The 16,647-nt window shown below is 36.6% G+C and overlaps 3 protein-coding genes across 3 annotated transcripts; 2 read left to right on the forward strand and 1 right to left on the reverse strand.

Annotated features, from left to right (window-relative positions):
* Positions 1-926: 926 nt before the first annotated feature.
* Positions 927-2,374, forward strand: LOC130991421 (LOB domain-containing protein 22-like). The gene is made up of 2 exons (XM_057915639.1): positions 927-1,682; positions 2,125-2,374. The coding sequence occupies exons 1-2, from the start codon at positions 1,000-1,002 to the stop codon at positions 2,252-2,254; spliced, it is 813 nt and encodes a 270-aa protein (XP_057771622.1). The 5' UTR covers positions 927-999; the 3' UTR covers positions 2,255-2,374.
* LOC130991410 (chaperonin CPN60-like 2, mitochondrial) lies at positions 2,016-8,334 on the reverse strand. The gene is made up of 18 exons (XM_057915630.1): positions 8,076-8,334; positions 7,961-7,982; positions 7,732-7,863; positions 6,990-7,146; positions 6,497-6,672; positions 6,039-6,134; positions 5,852-5,956; positions 5,487-5,573; positions 5,245-5,334; positions 5,023-5,103; positions 4,877-4,945; positions 4,718-4,795; positions 4,143-4,238; positions 3,945-4,044; positions 3,740-3,843; positions 3,526-3,631; positions 2,854-2,932; positions 2,016-2,776 (listed from the first exon to the last, which is right to left on the reverse strand). Exons 1-18 carry the CDS (start codon positions 8,114-8,116, stop codon positions 2,674-2,676), a joined length of 1,722 nt encoding a protein of 573 aa, XP_057771613.1. The 5' UTR covers positions 8,117-8,334; the 3' UTR covers positions 2,016-2,673.
* Positions 8,335-9,043: 709 nt separating this feature from the next.
* LOC130991428 (protein FAR1-RELATED SEQUENCE 4-like) lies at positions 9,044-13,623 on the forward strand. The gene is made up of 5 exons (XM_057915653.1): positions 9,044-9,307; positions 9,421-11,585; positions 11,664-11,720; positions 12,689-12,882; positions 13,075-13,623. Exons 2-4 carry the CDS (start codon positions 9,513-9,515, stop codon positions 12,812-12,814), a joined length of 2,256 nt encoding a protein of 751 aa, XP_057771636.1. The 5' UTR covers positions 9,044-9,307; positions 9,421-9,512; the 3' UTR covers positions 12,815-12,882; positions 13,075-13,623.
* The last annotated feature ends 3,024 nt before the right edge of the window (positions 13,624-16,647 follow it).

The following is a 16,647-nucleotide window of genomic DNA, read 5'->3' on the forward strand; positions in this document are numbered from 1 at the left end:
GGAATATTTATGTAAAAAATACACCATTTAACAAATCAACATTAGTGGGTCTCCCTTTCTATATACACAATTTTGATGAATTTTTTCTCCACTTTATAAATATTTTAAAATTATTTATTAAAACTCGTGCTTTTAAATTACAGTAAAGATTTTACAGGTTGATGGGGTATTTCTTTTAGTGGACTTCAAAAATGTCCAAATTGAAATAATAATAAAAAAATTACATATCCATTAAAAAAAATCACACTTACATTTTATACTTTACATAAAAAATTTAAAAATTAATCACTATTTTTTAATTATAAATTTGAGTTTTGAGTTTTAATTTACAACAGAGAGTCAGAGACTATTCATAGTTGTAAATTTTAGTTTTAAACTCGAATTCATAGCCAAGACAACTAATTCTGAATTCGAGCTTTAAAACTCTAATTCACAACCAATACTAGCGATTTAGTTGTGAATTCATCGAATTGATTGTGAATCATTAACAACATAAACTCACCTTCACAACCATCTTTGGTAGTACGCAGCCTCAAATTTTTGATTAAATCACACTCTTTAGTGATAGGTGTAAACTTGTTCTTTCATAAAAATTGATTAACTTTTAGTGGATATTTTTCATTTTTGCTATTATAAAAATGAATATTTTGATGTATTTACCCATTTTTTTAGTAGAAATTATTCAGTCCCATCGATGGGATGTTATTGAAATGAAATGACTTAATAGTTAATACCATACCGCAATTTAAATCCACTTAATTACTACGAAATCAATCAATCAACTATTGTATGAAAAAAAAAAAAAATGGGAAATTTAGAGGTGTCCTTCCCTCCATAAATTTCTCCCGACGCTCCATTCAAAGTTCCCCCATTTTCGAAAGAGAAAATATGGGAGCGAAACAGCAAAAACAAAGGCACAATTCAATCAAGAAACATAAAAAAGCCCTCCCCCATCTCCATCCCCGGCGGGGCCGCAACCCCCTTCTCATATAATTAGCCATGCAATCCCCCAACCACATTTTCCACACCACCAAAAATCCCCTCAAAAACAACAACCCTAGAGATAGACCTCCCACCGCCGCCCGAAGCCACGGCTCCACCACCCAAGCCTGCGCCGCCTGCAAGTACCAACGCCGCAAGTGCGCCTCCGACTGCATCCTCGCCCCCTACTTCCCCCACGACCGCCAGCTCCAGTTCCTCAACGCCCACCGCCTCTTCGGCGTCAGCAACATCGTCAAGATCGCCGGCGGCCTCACCCACCCGGAGAAGGACCACGCCATGCGCACCATCATCTTCCAGTCCGACGCCCGCGCCGCCGATCCCGTCGGCGGCTGCTACCGCATCATACGCGACCTCGAGCGCCAGATAAGCCTCGCCAAGGCCGAGCTCGACATCGTCCTCCACCACCTCGCCCTCTGCCGTGCCGCTGCGCCGCCGCCCGACGCCTGGACGGAGCAGTACGCGGCGGTCGAGGATTTGAGTTCGTGGGGCGCCGGCGACGTCGTGGACGTGCATGCGCATGCAGAGTCTACGTCGTCGACGTCCATGCACATGCATGCAAGAAAATGCTCTTTGGAGGAAAGCAACGACGGTAACATCAGACCCATCTTCGATCATCTGGTCTGCGACGATGTCAGAGACGACGAGTTCGAATTCGACTCCGATGGGAACATCATACCGAGGTCCGTCTACGCCGCCTTCTTTCTCATTGCAAATTATTATAAGAAAAATAATAGATAAAAAAAAAGTTGGAAAATATCGAGCTTTACACATTCCATCAGACTATCGAGCCAGGCTGGGCTTGTTTTGTCATCTTTAGAAAATTCACATTTCATGGTCCTTATTTTTTTAATCTCATATTCTCTAGAGTGAAAAATATTAAAAAATGTTGTAAGATTAATATGAGATGATAATACCATCATGAATTTGCGTGAAAGGAATAGAAAAAAGACTATCCGGAAAAAAATAATCATCCTACATTCCTACTCAATCACCTATAAAACGTGTAAAAAGCATGAAAAAATGGTGAAGGTATAATTTCACCCTTTTCCATAAAAAAAGGCTCACGGTAACTGCAGATTTCAGTCTCATTCTCTGATACAAAGTGTGTACGTATAACTGCAGAAACAATACAATCTCAAGGGAGGAGAAAGGCGAGATCAAGGAAGAAGACGAGTGTTTGTCGTACGTTCAAGATCACCATGATTTCAAGGCTGCAGCCACAATCTTCAGCCTCACAAACTGTGACCTATGAAATTCCTAAACAACCAACTATGTAGTATAGTTAGCAGCAAATATGTACATAGTTTTTGCTTCTCCCTCTTCAATTAAAGCAAGGAAATTCAGATATAATATGCAGCACCTTTTTCCAATATACCGAAATCTCAATAGTGTGTGTGAAGTGGTAGTTTGCTGCTGAAAAACACAAAGGTGCTGTTTTTCAAATCCATCTAACTACAAGGAGTGAACATTAGACCCCCCTCATCCCCACCCCCATCTCCCACAAGGGCCCAAAAGAAATGAAGAAATATATAGAGGTCGACAAACACCATAGGATTGAAATGAAGCCATCTAACAAGTGTGATTTCCCAGCAGTGCTCGACTTGGGTTGCTTGAACCGGTAAATGAATGGGGTACCGTTTGGTGTTCTGGCAAGGAGACGCGCACAGAAATTTAGTACATAGCATCCATATTTGGCACGCGGTCTTTAAGTGGGTTCTTCACTCCTTGGGCAACGGTAATAGCTGCCTCAGTTGTGGTCAAGAGCAACGAGACACTGCACGGACATAGGAACGGGTTAGGGAAACAATGAACAATTTGAAGGGAGAAATGAGATGACAACTGATACTTTACCTAGCAGCATCTTGTAAAGCCGTTCTAATAACTTTTACGGGATCTATAATTCCAGCTTTCACCATGTCAACATACTGACCTGTTCCGGAAAAAGTGAAAAAAACAGAGAATGAGTGGACTAGTAAGCTCGTGCATACCGTCATGATGGGTAAAAGCTATTATATATGAGCAAAAGTGAAAGCCAAATGAAGCTTGCACCATGAAACAGTTTTATTATATCATGATAAGAAAGCAATAGAGCCCAGAAAAAGCAAAAAATGTAAGAAATCGGATGAGAAAGGAAAATTTTCATTATGTAACTAAACTCTGGTCCAAGTTTGTAATTCAAACAAGACGAGAATTTTGTCACTATGCTACAAGCCAAAGAAGTATCCTTTACAGTAAGTTCAGCCAAGAATTTTGTAATTCATCAAGTTCAACACAAGTGAGCTGCAGTTGCAGAGCTATCAAACTATAGATGCGGACTAATATGTAATTGCTTAGGGTTAGGGATGCAGAACTCTTGATTGGAACCACAATATAGTCAGACTGCTACTGTTCAGATCGATTAACAAAAGTAGACCAAGTATAAGCTCAATCACAAAAGAGTATATTTTCACATCGCAACCTGACAATAAGATGGTCACAGAGCTCATGCTTTTAATTTTTAAAGGATTATGAGCCACCACAAACCTTTAGCAGCATCATAGCCAAAATTGGGATCATTCTGTTCCAATAATTTTCCAAGAACTAGTGCCGCATCAGCGCCAGCATTTGAGGCAATGGTAAAAGTTGGTGCCTGTTCACCAAAAGATATCACAATTAAAAGAAGGAAATGAAACCTTTGTAGCAGTAACTAGGAGTGCGTGCAAACAAAAAGTGAAAGAGAGAGATCATAAGGCTATACCTTAAGAGCATTCTCTATTATTTCGACTCCTCTTTTTTCGTCTTCGTTCTTGGTTTGCAGGTCCTTAAGAATTCTTGTGGCATACAAAATAGCAACACCGCCCCCTGCAGAAATTGTGAATCATTGGTGTCCAGATGAAAGACAATCTACATTGGTGATAAAAGGTGTGTTCCGATTCCACCTTCAGAATTTATAAGAAATTTACCAGGAATGATGCCCTCTTCCACAGCTGCCCTGGTTGCATTGAGAGCATCAGTCACTCTATCTTTCCTTTCTCCAACTTCTGCTTCACTAGCTCCTCCAACCTGTGAGAGGCAAATCAAGACAGGAAAAAGAAATAGCAAACACTAGAACCCTGCATATGCAGTCTCTGGATTATATGGCTGTGAAGTATGAAATGTACCTTGAATACTGCAACACCACCAGACAACTTTGACAATCTTTCTTGCGCTTTCTCCTTATCAAACATTGCACTACTCTTCTCAACGGCAGTTCTTAACTGTATGATAGAAAGGGTTACTAGAGCTTCAATAATGTATGCAGCAGAATGTTGTTATTCTTCAAACCTCAAAAAGTTTATCTTGTGTCATTAGACTCATTACCATTTGACTCCATTAGGCATTAAGGAAGCGACATGTGATAAGGTTTTTAATAGTTAATAGATAATAACCCATAGCTACTATATACAGTCAAGAGGCATTTCCAGTAATTATGTGGTAGTAAAAACTCAGGTTATAAGGGGCAGTTGAGGTTCCAAATAAGAAAACATAGAAATGCGTCATTAGAATAGAAAGAAAAATAAAACGTAAGTTAAATTCATTACTCATAAGTACATTTCGAAATAATGATATGTTCCATCCGATCTCATAAAATCAGCACCTTTAAAAGCAGTACAATTCCATATTATCCAACCAAAGTAGAAAATAAACGAACAAAAAAGTAGAGAGTTATCTGAGTTATCAATAACTCAATGAATACCTGCTCACACCTCTCTTCTATCAACTTCTTATCCCCACCCCCATGTAGAATTAAAGTGTCGTCAAGAGATACTGTGACCTGCTCCAACAAAACACAACGCGTCAAGTAGAGTTCTAATCACTAGAAGTAAACGTGCAAACTTCATGTAACTAAGCCAACCTTTTTAGCAGAACCAAGCATATCAATCTGAACATTGTTAAGACTCATTCCTTGTTCTTCGCTAATGACCTGCAGCAATCAAAATCAAGTAGATATACTAAAAGAATTTAACCAAAGACATTGTAGGCTGTGAGAGCTTGTCTCACCTCCCCTCCAGTTAGAATGGCAAGATCTTCTAAATTTGCTCTTTTGTTATCCCCAAAACCAGGAGCTTTCACAGCACAAACCTAAAATAAATACGGAATAGAATCTCATTGTTGGGACAATAAACATTTCATGACATTAACCATGCAACTAGTCAGCAAACCATGAGCAATGCAAAATCTACAGAAATCTACTTTAAGTTGATAAATATAAAGCACACTTGCCTTTAATCCTGCACGATGTTTGTTGATTATAAGCATAGAAAGTGCCTCACTTTCCACATCTTCAGCAACTATCAGCAAAGGGCGACTTCTCTGTCAAAAGAAAAGCCACAGGATGAAATCTTCAATCAGAAAATTTCCTCAAGAGAAGTACTATATTAATTAATTACTCATCATCCGCCTTCTTACAATCAACATTCATTTTATGCATGAAACATAAATTCAATTACATGTGCTTTTATTACCTTTACAGCAAGCTCCAAAACTCTCACAAGCGCGGTTATGTCTGAAATTTTCTTCTCATGAATTAGAATCAAAGGATTTTCAAGCTCCTGTTTACATAAAAAAAAGACTTTTGTGAATCATAAAATGACTTACATGACCACTTCAAAATAAAAGTAGCAAAGGACAAATTGGTTTATCTGTTTAGCTGTCGAGTAAAATATCACCTTATGTTGGCTTCCACTTAGTATTATTCAACCATTTCAATACAAAAAATTGGATTATTAGATGACATACAGAACAACTAGTCACCCTCGCTTTCGGAAAGGACAAGGAAAATTGCATTCAGCTACTGAAGGAGGTTAAAGTGTTATTTACTGGTACTTACACACTTTCGGGTCTTTGAATCTGTAATAAAATAAGGAGATATGTAACCACGGGTCAGCTTCATTCCCTCCACCACTTCCAATTCATTATCCATGGTATTCCCATCCTGCAGATCATTGGATATTATATATCACTATACATCCACCTATGGAAGCAAATATCTGACATGAAGAGTAAAGCATACTGACAGAGACAGTAATGACGCCTTCCTTCCCAACTTTCTCCATAGCCCTCGCTAAGAGCTCACCAATCTCACGCTCACCATTTGCAGAGATCGTAGCCACCTTAAATTAGATTACACCAGTTAGCAAGACTATATAAGAGGAAATAACACATGTACAGGCAACAACCAAAATTAGCACAATTTGATAACTATTACCTTCATTGATTCAAATTTATGAAAAACATGTAATTTGGAAAGATGTGCATACATAACTCGTGCGCTATTGTTCCTATTAAAACTTTATTCTCCTAGACCGTTGGAGGGCTAAATAAATGAAAATTAGACGATACACTCAAGTCTGGAGTGGATGTACAGATGACCTATGCAGTATGCACTATTGCATTCGAGCATTAAAACTAGTTGGCTTCTTAGCTAAAATTAGGTCCAAAGTCAATTCAGTTATATATTCCATATGCCAATCACCTGTGTAATTTCTTCAGGTGTACTAATCATGAGTGCTCTTCTCTTCAAGTCAGCAATAACAGCCTCAACAGCCATGTTTATACCCCTACGTAAGTCCATCACATTTACACCAGCAGCTACTGATTTGCAGCCTTCTCTGAAAATTGCCTGAGCCAGGACAGTCGCACAAGTAGTACCTGAAAAAACCAGATTAAGAAATCAGCTCTCAAGATATCTAGTGTTTTATAAGATCTGCTTAATAAATTACCATAAGGATCATTCACACACAGATATAAAAAGAAAACACCGGATATTTGATGTTCGTAGGATCACAATGCAGTATTCAACAAGGGAGGACGCAATCAGCATATGATCTTGCAAAGCAACTGAGATCACACACTAGCTCAGTTATCAGAAGTTGTAAAATGGAAAACATTTCTTCAATTTTATAAAAATAAAATTAGAAAGTTATGCAAAAACTTAATTCTTTAGTAACATGAAGCCAAGACATTACCATCACCAGCAACATTATTGGTTGCTTTCGCAACCTGCTTCACAAGATTTGCTCCAAGATTTTTGGCATTATCTGAAAACTCAATGCTGCTGGCTACCGTGACACCATCCTTTGTAACCTTGGGATTTCCTTGTTTCTCAATAATTACATTGCGACCCTGCATAACATAATATTTGCAGAACAATTAGTCCCTCTACATTGTCAGTGTTCTATTCAGGATCTTACAAAATTTGTCCACACACAACAACATCAAAGTGATCAATGTTCTACTATGAGATACAGTATGATCTTGAGTCCTCCACCACATCCCGCTGTTCAAAAAATTTATAAATAAAAATAAATAAAAAGTAATGAACCATGAGGACCGTGTGAATAGTAACACATTCTAGTTAACGACACAGACTGCCACAATAGCATAAGATACCATTTGATGACTGCATTAGTCAAACAGACCCATAACGCATAAGTAAACAGCACTCTCAAATTTTGAGGGGAGAGAGTTTGTGTAATGCTCAACATATATACATGTAATCCATATCGATTTGTTCACTTGTCCTAGTACATTAAAACATAAATATCAGGCTACATTAGTATTGTGTTAGACAGCATGAACCAGAATGCAGATGTAGAAATTCACATAACAACATGATTAGTTGAACCAGACATACAATGTGGCCATTTGGAAGTGTTCTGCACCAAAAGGTATTTCCCTCTTACACAGTTGGAGTTAAACCATAGTTACCTTCGGCCCCATCGTCGCTTTTACAGCTTCCGCGAGTTCATTAACTCCAGCAAGCATCGCTGCCCGAGCTCCATCACCGAAACAAATATCCTTGGCAGCGTAGTTTCTGCTATGGATAGCCCCACTACGTAGCTTCCCACCCAATCATTCCACCAAAAAAAAAAAAAAATAAGACATAGTAACAAATAATCAAGAAAACAATGAAGCCCTAAATTTTTTTCACTGTTACCAGATTTCTCGTAGCAGAGGACCTGCAAACAGAATCATTGAGCAAGTATCATCACTAAGTGTAAGAACATATTTCAAAATTAAAAAATTCGGTTAAATTTCTGCTTGCGTCTAACCTTATTGATGAAACAACAGCAGCGGCGGTAACCCTGTACATGACGATGCTAGAAAAACAATGGCAAAATTGAAAGGATTTTACGCCGGAGAGAAAATGTATCAGTAAAAAGTGGCAGCTGGAGATTTTGGGGTCTAGGGTTTAAGCTTCCAAATAATTAGGGAAAGCATAAACCCCTATATCTTTTGACCTTTTTTCCACATTAATTTCTTTTTTATTTTAAGGATCAACTATTAAACACTCCATCTCTTTGTTTTTTTCGTTTTTTATTAAATACTCTCTTTGTTGAATTTATAAGTTCTTTCCGTGATTGAATTTGCATCTACTTATGTATATATTAAAGAAAAATATGTGATATTATCTCAAATTGATGTGAAGCTTATAAAGTTGTTTTAAAATTTTCTGATATAAGTATAAAATTGTCGTTTTAGTGTTTTATTTTAAAGTATAAATTGATAAAGAAAAATATTTTGCATCAAAATTATATTTAACCCTAGTTGCATTTTCCGTTGAGATATAAAATAGTTATTGTATTAAAGCTCAAAACTAAAGTACCCAATGTGTATATCATCAAATTCCCTTAAAAAAAAATGTGTATATCATCAAATTAAAATGTATCTAACAAATAGCCTTTTCTGAATAAATGTATGATTTCGATCTTCAATTTTTTTCATATATATGTTACTCCAATGAAGCATGAACTAGTTCTTTTCGGCACGAGAATTAAAAAATTGGTATTTTGTGTGTTAAGTGTGGTATGTGAAAAATGAAAAGGTAAATTTTTGCCATTTTTAGAAACATGTTAAATTTTGTGGAACAACCCAAAAATGAAACTGGATCATACTTCGTGGATCGAAGGGAGTATTTAAACTTGTGAAAAGATAAAATATTCACATTCACTCTATTGTTATACACTTAATCCTACTGTTGGATTTATATACTAGTTAAAAGAGTTAGAACTCTGGCCTCAAAACGAGGTTTCCAAGAATTATGTGGTCTAAATGAGAATACTAAAGAAAATAGGGACAGATTAAATCAAAATGCGCGCAGCAATTTTCAGAATTTATTTTCTCGAAATTGAAAATCTTCTGACCCTTTTCAATTTACTTGCACCAATTTTTGCCAAAAAATAAATAAATTTCAATCTTTATTTGTATGCAATCAAACGTTGCTCCTCCCAGAACCTTCCACCAGCTGCTGGCAAGCAAGCAAAACATTTTTTGCCAATTTACGGTACAATTCTTGTTCCAAATTCCGATAATTTGTTTTGGGGTATCTAATCCTCGAGCTTTAATCGGCTTTCTTTCAATGGTTTATTTACGTTTCTTGTTAAACTATAATTGTAGGTGAATTTGATGTTAATTTATGAAGCTTAAGATTTATTGCCGCCGTTCGTAGAGAAATTTGATTATAGCTTTTTCCGTTAGAGATAAAGAAAATGGAGGCGAGCAGCAGTAGTGTGCTAGTGAATTCGAACTTAGAGCCTAGGGATGATCTTGAATTCGATACACACGAAGCAGCATATGCATATTACAAAGAATACGCGAAATCTGTAGGGTTTGGTACAGCCAAATTGAGCAGTCGTCGCTCAAGGGCTTCAAAAGAATTCATTGATGCCAAATTCTCGTGCATTAGGTATGGGAATAAGCAACAATCAGATGATGCTATTAATCCGAGGCCTTCGCCTAAGATAGGGTGTAAAGCTAGCATGCACGTGAAGCGTAGGCTTAGTGGGAAGTGGTATATTCATAGCTTTGTGAAGGAGCATAATCACGAGCTTTTACCAGCTCAAGCGCACTTTTTTAGAAGTCATAGGATTGCTGATTCTGTTAACAACGATACTAAAGTGAGGAAGAAGAAAGTCCCTGCTTCTGTGTTGAAACGGTATGGGGCTTATCAGTTCGTGGGGTCTTGTATGGAGAATGTGATCCGGAATCAGCATGATAGAGGGCGATTTTTGAGTTTGGAAGAAGGCAGTGCTCAGGTTTTACTTGAATTTTGTTCACACATGCATGAAGAGAATCCGAAGTTTTTCTATGCGTTGGACTTCAATGAAGAGCATCGGCTGAGAAATGTGTTTTGGGTTGACGCCAAAGGTGTGGAGGATTTCACGCACTTTGGTGATGTGGTCTCACTTGACATAACCTATTTCACAAGCAAGTATAGAGTTCCTTTGGTTCTTTTTGTCGGAGTGAACCATCACATTCAGCCCACGTTGCTTGGTTGTGGATTGATAGCAGATGAGACATTATATACGTTTATTTGGTTGATGCAATCATGGGGTTTGGCAATGAGGGGACGAAGCCCTAAAGTGCTACTCACCGACCAAAACGAGGCTATCAAAGCTGCTGTTCCCATGGTCTTTCCAGAAACTCATCATTATTTTCATTTGTGGCACATTCTGGAAAGGTTACCGAGAAGGCTTGAGTACCGTAACGCCTGGCATGAATCTTTCACGGGAAAGCTGAATAAATGCTTATATAGATCGTGGAATGAAGAAAAATTTGAAAAAAGATGGTGGAAATTGACTGAAAGATTCAATGTTCAAGAAGATGAATGGTTTCAGTCCTTATATGAAGATCGGAAACTCTGGGTGCCTGCATTTACAAAGGATATTTCTTTTGCCGGGCTGTCAGCAGCATCGAGGTCTGAAAGCTTGAACTCGTTCTTTGATAGGTACATCAGTGGGGAAACTTCTTTGAGAGATTTTATAGGGAAATATGAATCGATTCTTGAAGACAGATATGAAGAGGAGGCTAAAGCAAATTTTGATGCATGGCATGAAACGCCAGAGCTGAAGTCACCTTCGCCTTTTGAGAAACAAATGCTGCTTGTTTATAGTCATGAGATATTCCGGAAATTTCAAATGGAAGTTCTAGGAGCAGCGGCTTGCCATCTGAAAAAAGAAAATGAAGATGGTCCGACTATAATATATGGAGTGAAAGACTTCGAAAATAATCTAGATTATTTGGTGGAATGGAATGAACTCAAATCTGATATATACTGTTCTTGTCGTTCATTTCAATATAAAGGCTATCTTTGTAGGCACTGTATTGTAGTTCTCCAAATGTCCGGTGTCTTTAGCATACCATTTAAGTACATACTGCAACGATGGACAAATGCTGCCACAAGCAGAATTCCCCTTAGTGAGAAATTGGAGGAAGTGCAAGCTAAGGTCCGACGTTACAATGACCTTTGTCGGCGAGCCATAATACTGGGGGAAGAGGGTTCATTGTCAGAGGAGAGTTATAACAATGCAGTGGCTGCTATAAATGAAGCTCTCAAGCACTGTACTATTGTAAATCAACCTTCTAATCAGAATGGTCTGAGACCCCACGTTTCTGCACCTCTTGCCATACTAGGTGTTGGAGGGGCGGACCATAATGTTGCCATGACATCTGGACAGCAGGTGCCTACTGCTAAAGTGATCGATACAAACAAAGGTTCAAAGAGAATAAATTCCGGGAAGGAGGCTGCAAGTAATGGTGGGATCACTGGTAAAAAGGGGAAGGTTGGTATCTCATCCATTTATCTACTCTTTTTTGTGATGATTACTTAATAATCTTCTTTATCTATGTCTATGGATCAGGTGCCTTTGGAGCCTCCAATTACTAATATCGGGACTCATGGCATTTTTCAGCACATGGTGTGACACTTCATCTCTTAATCATGATTTTATAATTATATTTTTTGTTTGTGAAAAAGAAGCACTCTGCCTCTGCTAATCTTACAGTAGTTTGAGAAATGTTCAATACTTTATTTCTAAATTAAGTATCTTCATAATTTCCACCATTGATCAGGTATCAGTAGTGGAGCATACATTTTCTCTTATTATGTGTAAGTTTCCTGTTTACTAGAAATTGTTTGAATATGTACCTGGACTCATGGAGTTAAGATGAAGAACACAGTAAACAAAAGAAAAAAAGAACGACGGATAAACTCCCCAGAGGGCCACAGAGAATAATTCTCCGCCACGCAAAAATCTGTGTCCACAATATTCTCGACTAAAGTTTAAAGAACCCGAAGAAATATGATTTATATGTACTGTATAGATGTGCCTTGACATGCGACACAATTGGCAGATTGGTGACTAGCTTAAGCACTTAGTTTCGTTGTAGGTTTATGAGTGTAGTTATATAGAGACTATGTCATACATCTATACAACAGATCAGTATTCATGTGTATGTTGCATGTGGTAATAGTTCATTTTTCTTGCATGCTTTCTGACTGACCTTTAAAGATGAAATTTCATTTAGCCCACGTTTGGTTGAGTGTTTTTAGAGGTTGGAAAGGGAATCAAGTAATTGAATTCATTACTTGTTTGGTTTGGGTAATGAGATAATCATTACCCTTACTTGAGGGTAACCCAATCACCCAATTTGTTACCCCTCAAAATAGAGGAGAAACAAAAGAAAGGGAATCCCCTACTAATGATTCATTTCCATTGTTAAACCAAACACTCAATAAAAGTAATGGTTATTGTTACCATTCCACTCTTTTATTTGATTCCATTCCCTTTCCATTCCAAACGAGCACTTAGTGTGTATCATGAGATGCGACGAGTATGATGATCTATTAGAATTATTGAGAGATAAACTTTGATTTTCTGTCCAGGATATGCCTGGTCCCCTGGATTATCCTGCTCTGTACCCAAGATTCCTCACTACGTTGTTAAAAGGCGGTGAGATGTCCAAGAGAGGCGTGGAGATGCTGGGCGAGATGTTGGAGGAACAAAGCTGAAGGTACAAAGGCCATCTAGAAGATTTTTGGATATTTCGACAACTTTTTTCCTGCTCAAATCTATGGAGGTATTTCATATTTTTTTTCCAATTAAACTTGTAATGATCAATTCTTATGAATTCTTTGCGTTCCATCTGTTGTTCAATCCTACACTCATTACCTTCATGTTTAGTTTACAAAGCTGTTTATATTCAATTTTTGTGTTGGGAAAAGCTTTAATGCAAAGCTGTTTGTTGATTAACGGTTTCTTCTTTGAACAGTGCCGTAGCTCGTGGATAGCTTCTCCTTTCATTTCTGAGGAGAGGAAGAACTTATTTTTGAAGGAAATCAACTCCTGCTGAAGCGCTCCGTCTCGTCTCAGACTACAAAGACCAGCAGGCCATTATACTACCCCATCTACCACCATATTGTTAGCAATTAATCTATGCACGTGATGTCTTTGTTCACTCTGGCATGCCTCTGACTTTCACTGCAACGGAGCTCCGGCTATGGATGCTGAGACGACGTCCATTCAGAAATAACCAAGATGTAAGTTCTGCTCGCTGCAACAACCACAAGGGAAGTGCTGCTCCCCAGTGAGTAGAACGAGTCGTCTGCTAGTATGCATCTCGTGTCCAATGGGGGCCTCTCTGCTCTGTCGGAAAGCTCTGCTCGATGTCGCTGTGGCCAGTTCAAAATGTGGCTGCAGTGAACTGCTAAGGAGAGGTGGAAACTCACTTGCTCGGATCAATGGCATGCTTGTAACTTATGTACAAAGAGCCATTACTCAAAGTTTCACATTGAATGGTTAAATCCCATTTCACTTTCTAGTTTCTGGTTTCTCTGTTTTTCTAATTTGATTTCATTGAATGTATAATATGATTTCATCGCCGCACATGAAACACGTGTATTGATGAAATCAAATATAGATCGTTAGACAACGATTGTGTATGTGAGAGAGAGATGTTGAGAGATTTTAAAAAAACAAAATAAGTATATAAATAAATAAAACAGATATGTCGTTGGAAAAAACATTATGCTATATTCTAAGAGTTGGGTGTGTGTTTATACTCAATGATAGTAAATGTTTTACCTATGCACGTCTTCTTTAATGGAAAAAATGTGGAAAATACTCTATCCGTCCCACCAAGCATGATCAAGTTTCCTTTTTTATTTGTTCCACGAAGCTTGACCAGTTTTCTTATATGACAAAAAAATAACAATTTTTAAAACTCGTGCCGAAAAAGAACTTGGTCATAATTCGTGGGACGGACGGAGTATATATTTTTACATAAAAAGTAATTGAAAACAGTACTTTCACTCTTTTTAAATTATTTTTCACATATTATGTAGGTTTGATAATTTTTTTTGAACAGGATGAAAAAAAGACCGTGCAGCCAATTTTCTCTCATCTTCAATTTGTAATAATATTATTATGGATATTAATGTAATAATATTCTTCCATATGAGCATGTATTATCATGGACAATTCACAACTTTTATTTTATCCACTTTAGAGAACATAATATATATATATATATATATATATATATATATATAAACCTTTTTTTTCTTATCCTCTTTTTTATACTCCCTCCATCCATCAAGATTATGTCACTAAGGCAATGGTCTCATCATCCTTTTTAATATTTTGTCCTTGCTAACACTCTTTATTTATTAAAAAAAAAATCACCCAAAATTCAATTTCAATCACGCATCTCATAAGTAGTTGGACTTTTTCTCCACTACATAAAAAACATCACTAACTTTATTAAATCCTTACTCAAGTAATTTGACATAATCTTGACGGTAGGAGGGAATAATAAAAATTACAATCAAATAAACCGCATCATACAAGTATAGAATTATTGAAATAACCACCTGAGAATCACTATATTAATTGTAGGAATTAAATAGAATCACTATATTAATTGTAGGAATTAAATAACTAGAATTATATCCTCCTTGAATCAGATAAATAAAGATCAAAGATGACAAACAATCGTATCGTTGTGTTGCTCGGAAAATAATGTCATTTTCTAGATGATTAACTCTCTCTTTCTCTCTCTCTCCCCCTTTTTTTTTTTGAACGCGTGTCTCTCTTAATTATAGTTGGCGGTGAATAATCCAAGTTGAATGATTGATTTAGATGAGTTGGAAGTTTCCAATTCGGGTTCCTGACCACACCACCACAGCTTGCGCGCTCTCTCTCACACACATATAGGGATGGCAATCTACCCACAGGTAACGGATATCCGCGAAAACCCAAACCTATTAGGGTGGGTTTGAATATCATTTGATATTCACGAATAATTTTGTGGTTGCAATTCACTATCCATTTAGTTCGTGGGTATGGGTTTGAATACTTACTATCCATACCCGCGAAATCCGTTTACCAGCGAAAAAAACCCGTCAATTATCCGTGAATTACCCGTCAAATATCCATAAAAAATTCCATAAAATATGGGCTTTGAATATATATTTTGAGATTATGGGCTAGTATATTATATCTTAAAATAGGCCTAAACAGAAACTGAACTAAAGCCCAAATTCTAATAGTCTAATTTAAATTTGAATTTTGTTGAGCAATTATAGAATTTTGTTGGATTTTATATTTTAGTTGATGAATTTGAATTTAAACATTATTCTTTGTGGATTTCAACATATGAATTTGAACTATGTTATTTGTGTTGATTTTTTTTTTTATATTAAATTTGTTGTAAATTTATATTTAAATTGTGTTTCGTGAGTATCCGGCGGATAGTAGGTGACGGGTATCCGACGAATAGCGGGTGACGAATACCCGTTGGATAGCGGGATTGTGGATACCCGACGGGTAGCGGGTATCCGCGGGTAGCGGGTTTGGATACCATTTGATATTCATGAATAGTTAATTTCGTTGTTAAAAATCACTATTTATTTAGTTCGTGGGTATGATATGGATAGTCACTATCCGTACCCGTCGTACCCGATTGTCATCCCTACTGTCACACACACACATGAGAAAGAAATGTATATTTAGGTTTATATTGTTCTCGATATGATTATTGTGTCTTTTTAAAAGGAAAATTATTGTGTCTTTACGTATACACTAGTTTTTAAAATGGTTGAGTCTTTATATTATACATTTCATCTCTTAATTCGATTAAACAATTTTATTCATGCGGTATATTTTTTTAAAAGTAGTAGTAATAGTTTTTACGTCGAAGTTACAAATTACATCAAAAGTTATTATTTAAATGGTAAATAATGTTTCCTCAAAAAAAAAATAAAAAAAATGGTAAATAATGTATTGTGTGTGGATAATCATAAACTTAATAGGTTTATATTTATAGGAAAACTAAAGCATATTCTCACATGCCTTCTTTTTGTTATGCTTAACTAAGATAGTAACATGTCCACTTCATATATTCATATGCCTTTCTATTTTTCTATTGATTACAAGTGGTCCTTATTTTAATTTGACCCATTAATAATTAAATACACCCCTACAGACACGTTAATAAAAACTAAATTGTTAATTAGAAAAGGAAGTTTAAAACATATCAAACTAATAAATAATTTTAAGAAAACTTGAATTCAAAATTAAATTGAAAAAAAAATCAGCATAATCCCAAGTTAGGCTTGCCAGTTGATTTTTTTTTTTTTTTTGAACATTAAGTTTGCAGATTGGATTATTTATTCTAATTCTAGTCCCCTAGTAAATTAATTATTTTTCTTTACATGTTATGCAATGCATCAAAAAATTAGCTAAAAAAAGTATTCCCTTCGTCCACGAAAAGATGTCATAATTTGTTATTTTTGTTCGTCCATAAAAAGATGTCATAATCTATTTTTAGTAATAATTTATGGGT

The sequence above is a fragment of the Salvia miltiorrhiza genome, chromosome 1 (assembly GCF_028751815.1).
Source record: "Salvia miltiorrhiza cultivar Shanhuang (shh) chromosome 1, IMPLAD_Smil_shh, whole genome shotgun sequence".
NCBI classification, from domain to species: domain Eukaryota; kingdom Viridiplantae; phylum Streptophyta; class Magnoliopsida; order Lamiales; family Lamiaceae; genus Salvia; species Salvia miltiorrhiza.

Excerpts from the sequence above, each read along its gene's own strand:
- LOC130991421 (XM_057915639.1), top strand. The coding sequence starts at position 1,000 with ATGCAATCCCCCAACCACATTTTCCACACCACCAAAAATCCCCTCAAA. Across the intron at positions 1,683-2,124 it reads GATGGGAACATCATACCGAG|AAACAATACAATCTCAAGGG; the intron begins GTCCGTCTACGC and ends GTATAACTGCAG.
- LOC130991410 (XM_057915630.1), bottom strand. The coding sequence starts at position 8,116 with ATGTACAGGGTTACCGCCGCTGCTGTTGTTTCATCAATAAG. Across the intron at positions 4,796-4,876 it reads TGCTTGGTTCTGCTAAAAAG|GTCACAGTATCTCTTGACGA; the intron begins GTTGGCTTAGTT and ends TTGTTGGAGCAG. Across the intron at positions 3,844-3,944 it reads GGAAGAGGGCATCATTCCTG|GGGGCGGTGTTGCTATTTTG; the intron begins GTAAATTTCTTA and ends CAATTTCTGCAG.
- LOC130991428 (XM_057915653.1), top strand. The coding sequence starts at position 9,513 with ATGGAGGCGAGCAGCAGTAGTGTGCTAGTGAATTCGAACTTAGAGCCT. Across the intron at positions 11,586-11,663 it reads TCACTGGTAAAAAGGGGAAG|GTGCCTTTGGAGCCTCCAAT; the intron begins GTTGGTATCTCA and ends TCTATGGATCAG. Across the intron at positions 11,721-12,688 it reads ATGGCATTTTTCAGCACATG|GATATGCCTGGTCCCCTGGA; the intron begins GTGTGACACTTC and ends TTTTCTGTCCAG.